The sequence below is a fragment of the Phasianus colchicus genome, chromosome 3, assembly GCF_987193195.1.
Source record: "Phasianus colchicus chromosome 3, bPhaCol1.hap1.1, whole genome shotgun sequence".
NCBI lineage: Eukaryota > Metazoa > Chordata > Aves > Galliformes > Phasianidae > Phasianus > Phasianus colchicus.
In genome coordinates, this window is record NC_143438.1 from 83,386,920 (window position 1) to 83,399,892 (window position 12,973).

Genomic DNA, 12,973 nt, shown 5'->3' on the forward strand with positions numbered 1-12,973 from the left:
ACTATTTGGTCCTTGTGTGAATACTGAGAAAATTGTTAGTTATATGATATGGGAATTAAGAAAATCTGTCTGCTTTCCAAGCATAAATCAATGACTGTGACAATGATTTGAAAACACAGGGTTATGACCCCAAGTTGGCTTTTTTTTTTCTCAGTTCTGGGTACAGTCACGAGCCTGGCAGGAATCTGTGTAAGCTACAATGTGTGGCAATGACTGGCGTCTCCCAGAGTCTTTGAGCTGAGTAGGATCACAACAGGAAAAAGTTTGGGAAAGTGCCACTGAGAGTTTAGGAATAAACAACTCCCATGGGCAGGCTGTCCATAATTGGCCATGACAAGGCTTCTTTCTCCAGAGAGCCAGAGCTGGCCTGTGAGGAAACAGAATGAATCACTGCTCTGGTCCAATTTGGCAAGTGCTGTGATTTAGCCCTGCTTTGCACGGGAGGAGATGATGATGTAGACTGAAAGGCAGGAGAACTGTAGCTAGCGGCTTCCGAGCTGGGGGATGAGTTTGGGTTCCCACTTATTTCTTGTTGGTTTACTCAGCTCCTTAGAAGGAAACCCAGGCAAAAACCACTGATACCAAAACAGTTCCCTTTATCAACAATGTAGAGGAGACAATGGGGACTCCTCAACACAAAGCCCATACAAACAAGAATAAACATTTTATTTTGCATTGTTAAAATACCATTCATTATGCAAGTCCTCCTGCCAATCCCCAGCTTTGTTAACTATTTCTGCTGACTTTCTGCTTCTGGATACAGATTTACAAGAGGATATCATAGAGGTTGGAACTGGTGTCCTGCAGCATGGTAATGACCATGTGGCTGTGTAGCCTTCTGTGAAGAGGAGGATTGAGTGTAGTTTCCTCAAGCCACCCTGTGCCTTTGGAAAAGTCCCATTTTCTTCTGAATATGAGGAAAATGGTGTGTATTTTATGCCATTCTTTTTCTAGATGGTGGTCACCAGAGCAATCTTAAAAGCTCCTTGCTATCTCAACAATCTTACCAAGCCTAATAACAAGTTCACAGCCTGTTCAGTATCTGATGATTAATCCCCTCCCATAAAGATACTGGCAGAACCCCATAAAAATATTGGTGGAGCCAGAGCTGCTCTGCCAAGTGGCAGACTTAGATTTGCTCTTCTTGGAAAGCTGGTTTCCTGTCACTGGCATTGTCTCCTCACTGCTTTCCAGTGGTTTGGAAAGAGGAGAAAGGGAAAAAAATGTTCCACCCAAATACATCATCTCTTTTACATCTCCTTTCCTCCATCTGCTCTCTTGTTATTTCTAATTTCAGGAATACCATCAGCTGAAGATTTTCCTAACCAATCCTACTTCTATCCCCAGTGCAAAGGAAAAAGGAAGCTTCCTTCAAAGCAAGATCCTTCCAAAAAGAAGCCACAGATAATCTTTATTTCCATTACCCTTCTGCTCCTTTGGAGAGCAGGCAAACGAAACAAAAATCTTCACTGCAACACGAAAGAGAGGTAGCTCAAGAAAATCAAATCTGCATCTTGTAATGTAAGCACTTGACCAAAGCATTAGCCTTTTAATATTTTTTTTATATCTGTTTTCTATTGATATTAGAAACATTAAAAGTGTCAGTCTCATAAAATGTTTACTGCTAATGCAGACAGATGCTTCCAGGCTGGCTGCACATTCAGAGCTTAGGGCTTCCTATTCCAAATGTTGCTGCCACTGGAAATAGAAAACTTGGTCGACTCCAAGCAGCAAAGGGCCATGACATGCAGCTGAGTAGTTCTTCTTTGCACGCTAACCTAAATGCAGGCTACCTAGATTTTACTTCCTCTGGATAGATAGAAGTACCAGCACTCCTATCTGCCTTTCATTTCAAAGTCTTCACAAGGCTAAATCCTGCACTGGGTTCCTACTCAGTAATTTTTCCTGCTTTCTCTTGAGATTCACATAAGGCCTGGAGGCAGGACTTCAGCAGTACCACATGCAGTATTGGTCAGATGAATATGGCATGAGCACGAAGATCATGATCTTTCTGGCAGAGTAATTGGAGAATGACCAACCCCACTAGGACCTTCAAGAACAAGAGTTGGTGAGACTACAGGAGGATTCCCTGTGCTCTATGCAGAGCAAGGAGGAGGAAAACAGCAAACATCCTGGGAAGTACCAAATGTCATTCAGAGAAGGTTAGAACAGGGTACACACTGGAGTGTAAGGCACCCATGGTCAAAGAGTTTGTGTGGCAGTTTTCCCTTTGGTGTCCATGTGTCGGTCTCTGGGTCATAGCAGTCCAAAGAATCTGAATCTTCAATGACATTGTCCACAGTGAGACATCGTCCTCCTGTAACATACAGCTTGTTCTTGATGACAGTGGCCCCATGATGCATTCGCCTGTCCCTCATGTCTGCACATTTGACAAACTTGTTGCCTTTTGTATCATAAGCAATTATTCTCCGAGTGTACCCTAAATGCAAAGATGGAGATAGAAGAGACAGATGTGAATTAGGGTTAATGGCTCAGTTTATACTGGTACATAATTTGGCAGAACTAAGATATCTAAGATGGGAAGTAATGATTTGTCACAGAACTGCTTGCCTGTCTACCTTCTTGTTTGTCTTCATGCTGTCATGGCAGCTAAGGCTCAATGAGCACTGGTGGCAGTCAACTTATTGAACACACAGCTTGCAGTTTTCTATATGCAATTTCAGATGTCCTCAATATTTCCCTTTACCCAAAAGGTTTTGAGAGCTTCACTCAGAAATACAGAAACCAATGGTATGTGGGAAGCCAGAAGGGATAGGGGGAGCAACACTGTCTTTTTGGGTTGAAGTTGTAGCTGTAAACCAAATGGTGTTGTGTACACGATAGCATGGTCCCACTGCTGCTTACTCCATTCCTATACCCTCCGTGTCACTTCTGTGTTGCCCACCATGCTGGCAGCCCAATGGTTGGCTCTACCACTGAGGGGTCGTTCAGCCTCACATCCCTGAGAGGTAGGGGCTAGTATGGGTCATGAGCAATGGAGGTATGAAGGTTGTTCCTCAGCAGTAACTTGTCTGTGTATCTCTTGTCTATGTAGATAATCAAGAAAGCTCATGGCAAACAAACTGCTTTGGGCCTTGTTATGCAGGCCTTGAATCCACTTTCCCTAACCTGATATCATCAGCATCTGGGGTCAATACAGGCTCTTCAGGTAAAAGGTTCATTGCAAAGGGTAGCAGGGGCCTCTTGTAGGGAAACACAGTGCTTTTGAGTCCTATGTTATACAGGGTCACTCCTCTGCTAATGCTTCTCTGTGTCTCATTCTTTCTTAAATAATCTAACGTGCTTTCTCTTGTCAGACTCTAGTCAGGGAAGCTGCATTAAGGACTGTGGAGTGCTGAGCTTGGTCACTACCAATGAGGTGTGATCTGTCAAAGAGCCACGGAACGGAGGCTGATTCTTGAGTTGAATAGGGCGAAGAAGTTTCTCCTGTCCATGTGGTTCATGCCCCTCTCAGGACATTTCTCCATTGCCTCCAGGAGGCAGCTGCAGGAGCAGTGAGCACTGAGACCTTTAACCCACCCATCCCAACAAACTGTCCATAGCTGTGTGGCAACCATGCTCTTTGCCTTTCCAAGAAAAGCCATCAGAGAGGAACAAGCTGTGAGTAAGAGGAGGAGCTAACTCTTCCTCTACAGAGAAGTAACTCATAATGGCTTTTCTCCATTTTTCCCCACTTAAGTCCTGCTAACAGAGTGAGAGGGTGCCTGTAAATGATTTGTCCCCACCACCTCTATGTCCTGACCCCATGAGAGACGTGTATGGAGACTGGGCATAATCCGCCTCTCCCTCACAAGTGCCACATGCTGTTGCAGCTCATACATGACTTTTGCTCCTGCAGCATGATAGCCATGCTCAGCATCAATGATTCCCATTGCTGACATAGCTGGCTGCCACTCTGACGATCCCTGGCCAGTGCAGTGTTATCCTGAGCAGGAAGCATGCAAAATCCTGCAGGATCTGTATATGTGCAGGCAGGAGGGTGGGTGAAAAAGAACCCTTACCTCCCACGATGATAATCTGGTCTCCAATCACAACAGCTGGTGCACAGACGTTCTTCACCACTCTGGTCTCCATCCGAAACCACATATTCCTGGAGACATGGTAAACCTGACAAATAAATAAAGATGCACACACAGCTGTTTATGTTGCTTTTTGACTGGCAATTGTAATTACAGAGAAACTTAAGGTTTGTATTTTGTCTTAATGAATACAATCCACTGGCTTGAACTGCTGGGAATTTTTACCCACTCCTTTTTTCCTAGTATGTCCCCTTGGAAAGCATTTGTGTTCCCCTGGATGAGCTGCTCAGCACGCACACTAAAGCAGAGAGTTTCTGTCATGTGCAAGCTTCTTCACTGTAAGTTATCCTATGACCACTAAGTTGCTGCAATTCCTGGCTAACACTCTCCCAAAACCCAGGTCACATCCCTTCATTTTCCAATTTTCTGTGTAGTTCTGCCTTCCTTCCCCATTTCCTGGGCACGCCAACTGCAATTTCACCTAGCACTGCTGGCAGCTTGTGTTTGCCCTGCTGCTATATTTGTGCTGGTGGCTGGTATGCACTCAGGTTGGCAAAGAGACTTGTTGATGGGACCTAGAGTGATATCTAAGTCATCAATTTATGTGAGAAAAAGAACTGCTGCCAAATGATGATCACTCAGTCATCTGTGTGTGGGTGACATAAACTTCTATGTCACGTCATCTGCTTCTCAGTATAGCAAATATCTTCAGGACATCTCCCCACATTGATAATCACGTTTCCTTTGCCTTGATAATTAAGTAGCATTATCATTATAAGTAAGTATTGCTCAAGTGCTGGCTGTCGTTTCGGCCTTTAATGATGCTTCTTAATTAAACTACCTAAACCGGTGAAAAACACTCAAGTGGAAAGTAACATTGCATCACTAAAGCATCAAATCAGATAAGGAAGGATTTAATGTCTTTTACCCTCCTAATATAGCTTAACTACCAAAAGCAGGCAGAGAGCCAGCAACATGTGGCAGACTTTTAACACAACTGTTTATGTGAAATAACTGTCAGTTTAAGCTCTGGCCTTTTGATGGGTGTGAGTCTAATTGCTCTAATGATCTCAAAATGGCATCTTTGCTGTCACTGCAAGGGAGCAGATGTGCAGCTGAGACTCCAGCTTAGCTGCAGGCTGGCAAAGCAGCAAGCACTGATTTGGGTGAATGTTTACAGACGTGGACGTGGCCCTGGGGTCAGTTATTGCCTGCCATAGCAGCATCCATGGGAGCTCCCAAGACCTCTGTAGGAAATTCTCCTGTGACAGAGTTAGTACCAGAGAAAGTGCCTTAGGCCTTACGTCTGAAAAATATTCCATGGGGAAAATGAAAGAACAGCAATGCTCCTTAGCACAAGACTTCCTTGAAGCAATGGTCAACTCATCCTGCCTGTTGTTGCAACTCACAAGAAAGTTTTGTTTTGGAATTGACTTCTTCATCAAGGTGATGATGAACCACTGACAAATTGAGGTAAAACTGCCTATGTCAAGGAGGACTGACTGTTACCTGGATAAGCCGGACAGGGTTTTGCATAATGTCTTCTCCCCCAAAGAGGTACACCCTCTGGTCTTTGGCAGCAACAGCAGGATGAAGGACAGCAACAGGCATGTTTGCCATGCTCTCGCAGGTGTTGTAGATGCTGTCATATCTTTCCACAGAGTTCAGGATTTCTTGGTTTTCACCAATTCCACCGAATGATAAAATATAATTTTTATATGCCAAGCTTCTGTGGGAATAACGTGGAACTAGCATAGGCTCAACCAACCTCCACTGATTGAGTTTGAGGGAGTAAATGTAAATATTATCGCTGACTGGACTTTTCTTATTGCTAACAGGCATCCCTCCAAGCACATAAATATTACTGTGTAAGCTCACTGCAGATGCTTTGTACAGGCGTACAGGAAGTTTGGCCAGGCTTAGCCATTGGTTAGTCTTGTCATCATAGAGCAGGACATCCCTTGTGGTCTGCTGGTTGTCCTTCCTGCCACCGATGACAATGAGGAACTCTTGGTTGGAGTATCTGCGAGGAACGTGTACCATTGGCTTGATGTCAGGTGCGTTGGTGCTGTACAAGGAAAACATCTGTCTCCGAGCTGACTCAAGAATGCTCCTGCAAGTGGGTGAAGACTGAACAAGGGAGTCATTGGCAATGAAATGGAAGAGGAAAGTTGGATGAACGTACTGAAGCCGGACCTTCTTGAACAGGTCTTGGATGTAGCGCTGTCTTGCTTGGAGATCATGCCGGATCCAGACCATCAGTGTCTCGAAGACCTGCTCCTCCTCCCCACAGAGCTCATCATCCCCAAGGTAATCAAGGAGCTCCAAAGGACAGAGATCCTTGAGGTCCTCAGAAGAGGCCACTTCAGGAAAACATTTCAAAGCCATAGCCTTGGCCTTCTTATTCAGGCTTTGGCAGTTCAAGATTTTTGCCAGTCTGATCATGCTTAGACAGTTGTCAGGAGTCAGCTTATCTTGGAGGTAGGCAGAGCAGGCCTCAAACAGCTTAGCGTACTGCAGCATGGATGCTGTCTCCAAAAGGTACAAGACATTCTCAGCAGATATGAGAATCTCCCCTGTGTAAATGTAAAGGATAATCTGGTCCAAAATTTCAGCATCAATACCCTTCAGGGTGACTTTAGCTTGGTGACTCTCTTTGAAGTTGTTACAGAACATCGCCTTGAAGTATGGGCTGCTGGCAGCCAGCACGTTTCTGTGGCAGGGGACTTCAAAGCCCCCAGAGCAAAGGGTAACATCAGTCAGCATCCTGCTCTGCCGAAGCGCATTCAGCTGCCTCAGCAGTTCGGAGGAGAAGTCCTGGTCTTTGAAGAGAAACTCCTCAGCAGATCTCTCCTCCATAGCAAAGAGAGAGATGAAGTCTGGACTTGGCAGAAAAAACCAAATTCTTAGCAGCTTTTATAGAAATATCCAGCTCCAAGGGAACAAATCAGGACTTTGATGTTGCTCTAAATATTCATTCGCTGTTATGCATAAAAATGGAACATGGGTTAAGCACAGTGGGAAAGTAATAAAGAAGCTAAAAGGTCACAAAGACCCTTTAAAATTTTTATAAATTTATCAGATAGATTGCAGCTCTGGGGTCAGCATTGCCTGTGTCTCTGGCAAGAAGCAAAAGCACTGAAGTTATCTCACTGATTTGGGATGAAAGCTGAACAGCCGAAGCAGTGGGGAGGTTCGTTTTAATCATGTCGAATAAATGCGCTTGGACATTTATTCACTATTTTAAAGTATTAGCAGTTTAGTAACTTGCATCTCTTTCCCCTAGAGTTAGTCATTCCCAAAGAATGTAAATCTGGCAGAGCTGAACTCTGCAGTAGGGCTAACTAAACCCTAGAGACTGGGAATCTGCATTAAAACAGTTATTTATTCACTTTGCTTAGCTGTGGTTTTTTATGTTAATCAGACACACAATGACTAAATTAAGTGCCAGGCAGAACAATCTGACGAGTATTTATTTCATGCCTAACCGCTTAATCTGCAGTGAAATCGTACGGTAGAAATGTTTACCTTCTGATGTCCTTCCCTGCATGCACTTACTCTCTGTCGCTTATTCTCTGCTGAGATTTTCCATAGCTAGAGCCTGGATAAAAACTATAAACCCACAGGACGTTTCTTTCAGTAGGTAAGTGATTCATAGAAGGTGATTTCTGGACGTGTTTATTCTGAAGTCACTTTTGCCGCTTTCAGGAGCTTTGTGCAGGAGCGCAAGGCGGTGGGGCATTGTATACATTCCAGCACTAAGAATAGGCACATATGGACTTCTCACAGTTATCACATGTGATACCGCCGTTGCCTTTTGCAATGACCTGGCTGGTACTGAGCATGCCCAAGTGGTGTTTTTCTGGCAAATGTTTACATATAATAAATAGACACAGAGAGGAAAGTTCATTTATAAAAGTCCTGGCTGTCCGTTTGGAAACAGCAACAGGACCCTGTCCTAAATTGCCTGGGAACTTGAGAAGCCTGTAAACAGTCTGCAGCGCCTTGTGCTAGGTGATGCACTGTCACGTATTTTTGTGGAGCAAGGAAAAAGCAGAGCCTGCAGGGATCCCAGAGGGATGGACCATGTCTCCACCTGATGGAGAGGTTTTGGGAGCACCTGCTGTTGTGGTCTGCAGTGGTGAGTGGGTAGGAGATCCTGATGTGCTGGGACTCTCATGACCTTGGCACCTAGAGTGGATAGGGAGAAATATAGGAATGTATTGTAGAATCTTAGAATCATCAAATCACCAAAGCTGGAAAAGAGCTCCAAGATCATCCAGTCCAACCATGTACCTACCACCAGTATTTCCCCCCTCAACCATGTCCCTCAGTACAACACCTAAATGTTTCTTGAACACCTCCGTGGATGGAGACTCCACCACCTCCCTTGGCAGCCTGTTCCATCACCTGACCACTCTTTTGGAGAAGAAATTTCCTCTAATATCCAATCTGAACCTCGCCTGCTGTAACTTGAGGCCATTCTCTCTAGTTCTATCACTATTACCTGGGAGAAGAGTGTGACCCCTACCACAACATCCTTTCAGGGAGTTACAACTCCTTTTCTCCAGACTGAACAATCACAGTTACTTCAGCCACCCCTCATATGACTTGCACTTCAGACTCTTCACCCTTTGAAATATCAAGGGCATCATAAGGATTAAGTTCAACAAGACCAAGTGCCAAGTCCTGCACTTTAGTCACAACAAGCCAGTCAACAATACTGGCTTGGGGCAGAGTGGCTGGAAGACTGTGTGGAGGAAATGGACCTGGTGATGTTGATCAAAGTTCAGCTTAACATGAGCCAGCAATGTGCCTGGGTGGCCAAGAAGGCCAGTGGCATCCTGGCTTGTAGCAGAAATAGTGCAGCCACCAGGAGCAGGAAGGTGATCATCCCCCTGAACTCAGCTCTGGCAGGCCACATCTTGAGTACTGTGTTCAGTTTTGGGCCCCTCACTATAAGAAAAACATTGAGGCATCTTCTCAGAAGCAGAGGTGAGGTACTGACTGGAACAGTCTGCCCAGGGAGGTGGTGGAGTCTCAGTGCCTGGAGGTTTTCAATAAACGTGTGGCACTGAGGGAGATGGTTTGGTGGGCATGGTGGTGATGGGGTGATGGTTGGACCAGACGATCTTAGTGGTCTTTCCAGCCTTAATGATTCTATGATTCTATGATTCACAGAAATATGATTCATACAAATAAAGGCAGGTTATGATTTTTTTCTGCAAGAATTTCATCTCTCTGAAATCCCTAACAAAGAAACGTGACAAGTGCTTTGAGGAAGGTGAGTAGAAACTGGAGCAGTTTGAAGTGAGGGTAGCAGACAGGAAAAATCACTGAGATGATCAGTCCTAGGCTCCTCATTGCAGACCTTCTAACTGCAGATAACTGCAGGTGTCTGCAGGTGAACATGGTGTCCGAGCTCCCCTAGCAGCTGGTGAACTCTGGTCAGTACAACCATGGAGTTATCCTGGTCACCAGCAAGTATCATCTGTTTTGGGGCAGGTGAATGGTCCTCCAGGCACATCTGACTCAATCTTCGTGGGCTGTGGTTGTTCACATGTCCTGGTGATGTGTAGATGTCTTGTTGAACACTCTTCTGTACTCGCTGTATCACTTCCAGATATTTGAGATGCTCAGCCTAAATTCATCTGCTGGGCTTGGATTAGTTGAGCACCACATGCCCCAGAGGATCCTCTATAACCCCAGATGCCTACACAGAAGGGCTGGGGCTCCAGCAGGTGTGATGTGCCCCAGCTCTGTGCCAATATCATGGGCATTTCAGGAAATACAACTCCGGTTGCCCCAGGGTGATTGACCTGGGGCCCCTGGTCTGTGCTGAAGCTCCTGCCTTTGTTCTGAGATGGGACTAAATCCAAAATGCTATTTCTAAGTGCTGCTACTACAGGGAAAAACAAGGTTAAAGCAAAACTCCTTCTTCATGTTCTCAAAGTCAAAGCTTGCTAGTGAGTCATGGCTGTGTCTGATCACAGCGGGTCAGATGGGTGAAAATGCTGGGAGCTGCAGTGCCCTTGTATCAACCACCATGCACAATTTGCCTCACAGAATCATAGAATCATGGAATCACAAGGTTGGAAACGACCTGTAAGATCATGTAGTCCAACCGTCTTCTCATTACCACTGCTACCACAAGCACTAAACCATATCTTACAGCTCCTCATCCAGACGCCTCTTGAACACTGCCAGGGATGGCAACCCACCACCTGCTCAGGCCGTTCCAGTGCCTGAGCACTCTCTGAGAGAAAACGTTTTTCCTTATGTCTAGCCTAAACCTCCTCTGGTACAACTTGTGGCCATTTCCCCAGGTTCTGTTCATTGCCTGGGAGAAGAGGCCAAACCCCTCTTCACCACAACCTCCCTTCAGGAAGTTGTAGAGTGCAATGAGGTCTCCCCTGAGCCTCCCCTTCTCCAGACTTAACAATCCCAGCTCCCTCAGCCACTTGTGCTCCAGACCCCTCACCAGTTTCGTTGCCCTTCTCTGGACACATTCCAGGGCCTCAATGTCTTTCCTGTAGTGAGGGGCCCAAAACTGAACACAGCGCTTGAGGTGCGGCCTAACCAGTGCTAAGTACAGGGGGATGATCACCTCCCTGCTCCTGCTGGCCACACTATTTCTATTGCAGGCCAGGATGCCATTGGCCCTCTTGGCCATCTGGGCACACTGTCAGCTCATGTTTAGCAGAGCATCAATAAATACCCCCAGATCCCTTTCTTCTTCACAATCATCCAGCCACTCGTCCCCAAGGCTATAACGCTGCATGGGGTTGTTGCGGCCAAAGTGCAGGACCTGGCACTCGGCCTGTTGAACCTCATCCCATTCACCTCAGCCCAGTTTATCCAGCTTATTTAGATCCCTCTGAAGGGCCTCCCTACCCTTAGGCAGATTGACACCACCTCCCAACTTGGTGTCATCTGCCTCCTCAGACCTCCATGCACTGCTGTCCCAACAAGCTGCAGGGACAGGGGCTGGTGCTCTAAAAACAGTAGCTTTCATCCCAGGCTGTGCCATACACATCCTTTCACAGAGGGTTCATCAAGGAACCTACTGATGGCTCAGTGAGGCCAAAGGCCTGTTGAGCCCCAAAGGAAGTTGAGTCCAGAAGACCCGGCATCAGCATCAGGCTGGAGCATCTCTCCCAGTGTTATCCATCTGGTGAGGTGAGGGAGGAGAAGAGGAGCATGGGATTGCCTTGATGGGTCGCTGTCAGGCACCGTGCATCCTCTTCCTTCTCCTTGAGCAGAGGCTGAGCTGGAGGATGGTGCTGGGCAGAACGTGCCCTCCCATTCTTGCTTGCTGCCATTGCTGCCTCCCCAGCTGGCCAGAATCTCACTGTAAATATTTAGAGTGGCATTAAGAAAGAAAAAGGAGAATTTCTCCTTCCTCATCCAGAGAACATTAGCTACCCAAACAAAACGCCCTCTCTCTTTCTCTCTCTGTACGCATATGCTCTCATTGCAGCCCATTTCGATGATGGATGCAGCTTTATGCCTCTGGCTCAGGCTCTTTGCTGCCTGTTTAGTTCTGCTGCTTCTTGGCAGAGACTGTGGATTATTTTTTTAACCCTTAAAGAAACAAACAATGCTCTCTGACTTCACTGCTGACACTGCTTTATGGGGTCGAGGAAGGGTAGGTGCCATGTTCACGTACTTTAGACACAGATAAATGTGGCATTTATTTAGAAGATCCCAGGCTTGAGAGTTTTGCAGGGTTATGCAAACTCCTGCTAGCGTGGAGTACATCATGTGCTGTTTAACAAGCTTGCTCTCGGGGGGGGTGCTGCTCCCTGCTCAGTCCCCATGCAGGTCCCTGCCAACTTGGGGCCGAGGCTCCCCAGCAGTGAGGCTCCCGCTGCCCGCTGTACAGCTCTCCTCTTTCCTTCCCAGAGTTTATGGTTTCCTTCAATCAAATGAAGATATTTAGCTAAGATTTCCTTTATAAATAAACTAAATATTATTTTTCATGGCATATCCTGTAATGTCTGGCCCTGTATAGCTCCTGCTGCTGCAGCATACCTCAGAATTTAGTGTATTTTTCCTTATTACCTCTGGTAAAAGAGAGAAGAGCCATTTCTTCTGTGAGATTGTGTAACTTTTCTAAGAAAGTCTGCTTCTGAATGAATCCTTGAGGCGGATTCCCTGAGTGAGCGTGCTGGTCACTCAGCCAGGTCCACAAAGGCTTTAGTGGTATTTGTTTTGGGTGATGGGGTATTGCATTAACCACAGAGCAGGATATTGCATGGATAATGGAGAGCGGTCTGAAGACTGTGTGCAAATGGAGAAGTGTGCTTGTTTGCCCATTGGCACTGTGAAACTCAGTGCTGCATGTCCCCCATGCCCCTGAAGGAGGCTGGAGCCACTGGGAAATGATAAAAACACGAAACCTCAGCAGCCTTTGGCTTATGAGCGGGCAATTACCAGAACATGGAAATGTCTAGCAAGGAATGATCACTCTACTGCTTTTGAGCACTCACCCTGCTTCTTCTGCTCTCTCTCAAGTGTTTAGAATTGCTCTATTCTGGGATTAGGACGGCTGAATCTTTGATCTGACCCAGAGCACATCTTCTTATGTTTTAGTGTAATGGGATGATGAAATGCCTATTATCATGCACTAAGCAGCAGAGTGGAAAAAAGCTGTAATCTAATCAGCCAGCAGGCAGGTGCACAGAGAGGACTGATGATGTCAGACAACTTCTAAAACCCATACGCTGATCCTATTACAATTCAGGTGAAAATGAACAAATATGGATATGAAGAAAGGACAGCTCAAAACAGAGAGTCCACTGAGCAGTGCTACATGCTACCCTGATGACCACCAGCTCCAGGTACCACTCCTTGCCCAAAATTTATAGTTTAAATAGGCAGGAGGACAAGAAAAAATAATATTTCTTATTATAGTTGCATTAAAACTGGGA

At 45.9% G+C, this 12,973-nt stretch overlaps 1 protein-coding gene across 1 annotated transcript; it reads right to left on the reverse strand.

The window, feature by feature from the left end:
- Positions 1-744: 744 nt before the first annotated feature.
- On the reverse strand, positions 745-9,254 carry KLHL38 (kelch like family member 38). Its single transcript, XM_031590885.2, has 4 exons — positions 7,569-9,254; positions 5,550-7,021; positions 4,023-4,128; positions 745-2,440 (listed from the first exon to the last, which is right to left on the reverse strand). Exons 2-4 carry the CDS (start codon positions 6,897-6,899, stop codon positions 2,154-2,156), a joined length of 1,743 nt encoding a protein of 580 aa, XP_031446745.1. The 5' UTR covers positions 6,900-7,021; positions 7,569-9,254; the 3' UTR covers positions 745-2,153.
- Positions 9,255-12,973: the final 3,719 nt, after the last annotated feature.

Bases quoted from the DNA above. Each gene is read 5' to 3' on its own strand.
- KLHL38 (XM_031590885.2), bottom strand. From the start codon at position 6,899: ATGGAGGAGAGATCTGCTGAGGAGTTTCTCTTCAAAGACCAGGACTTC. The intron at 4,129-5,549 runs GTAACAGTCAGT...TTTATTTGTCAG, and splicing joins ACCCTGTCCGGCTTATCCAG to GTTTACCATGTCTCCAGGAA. The intron at 2,441-4,022 runs GTAAGGGTTCTT...CTTTGCATTTAG, and splicing joins CCAGATTATCATCGTGGGAG to GGTACACTCGGAGAATAATT.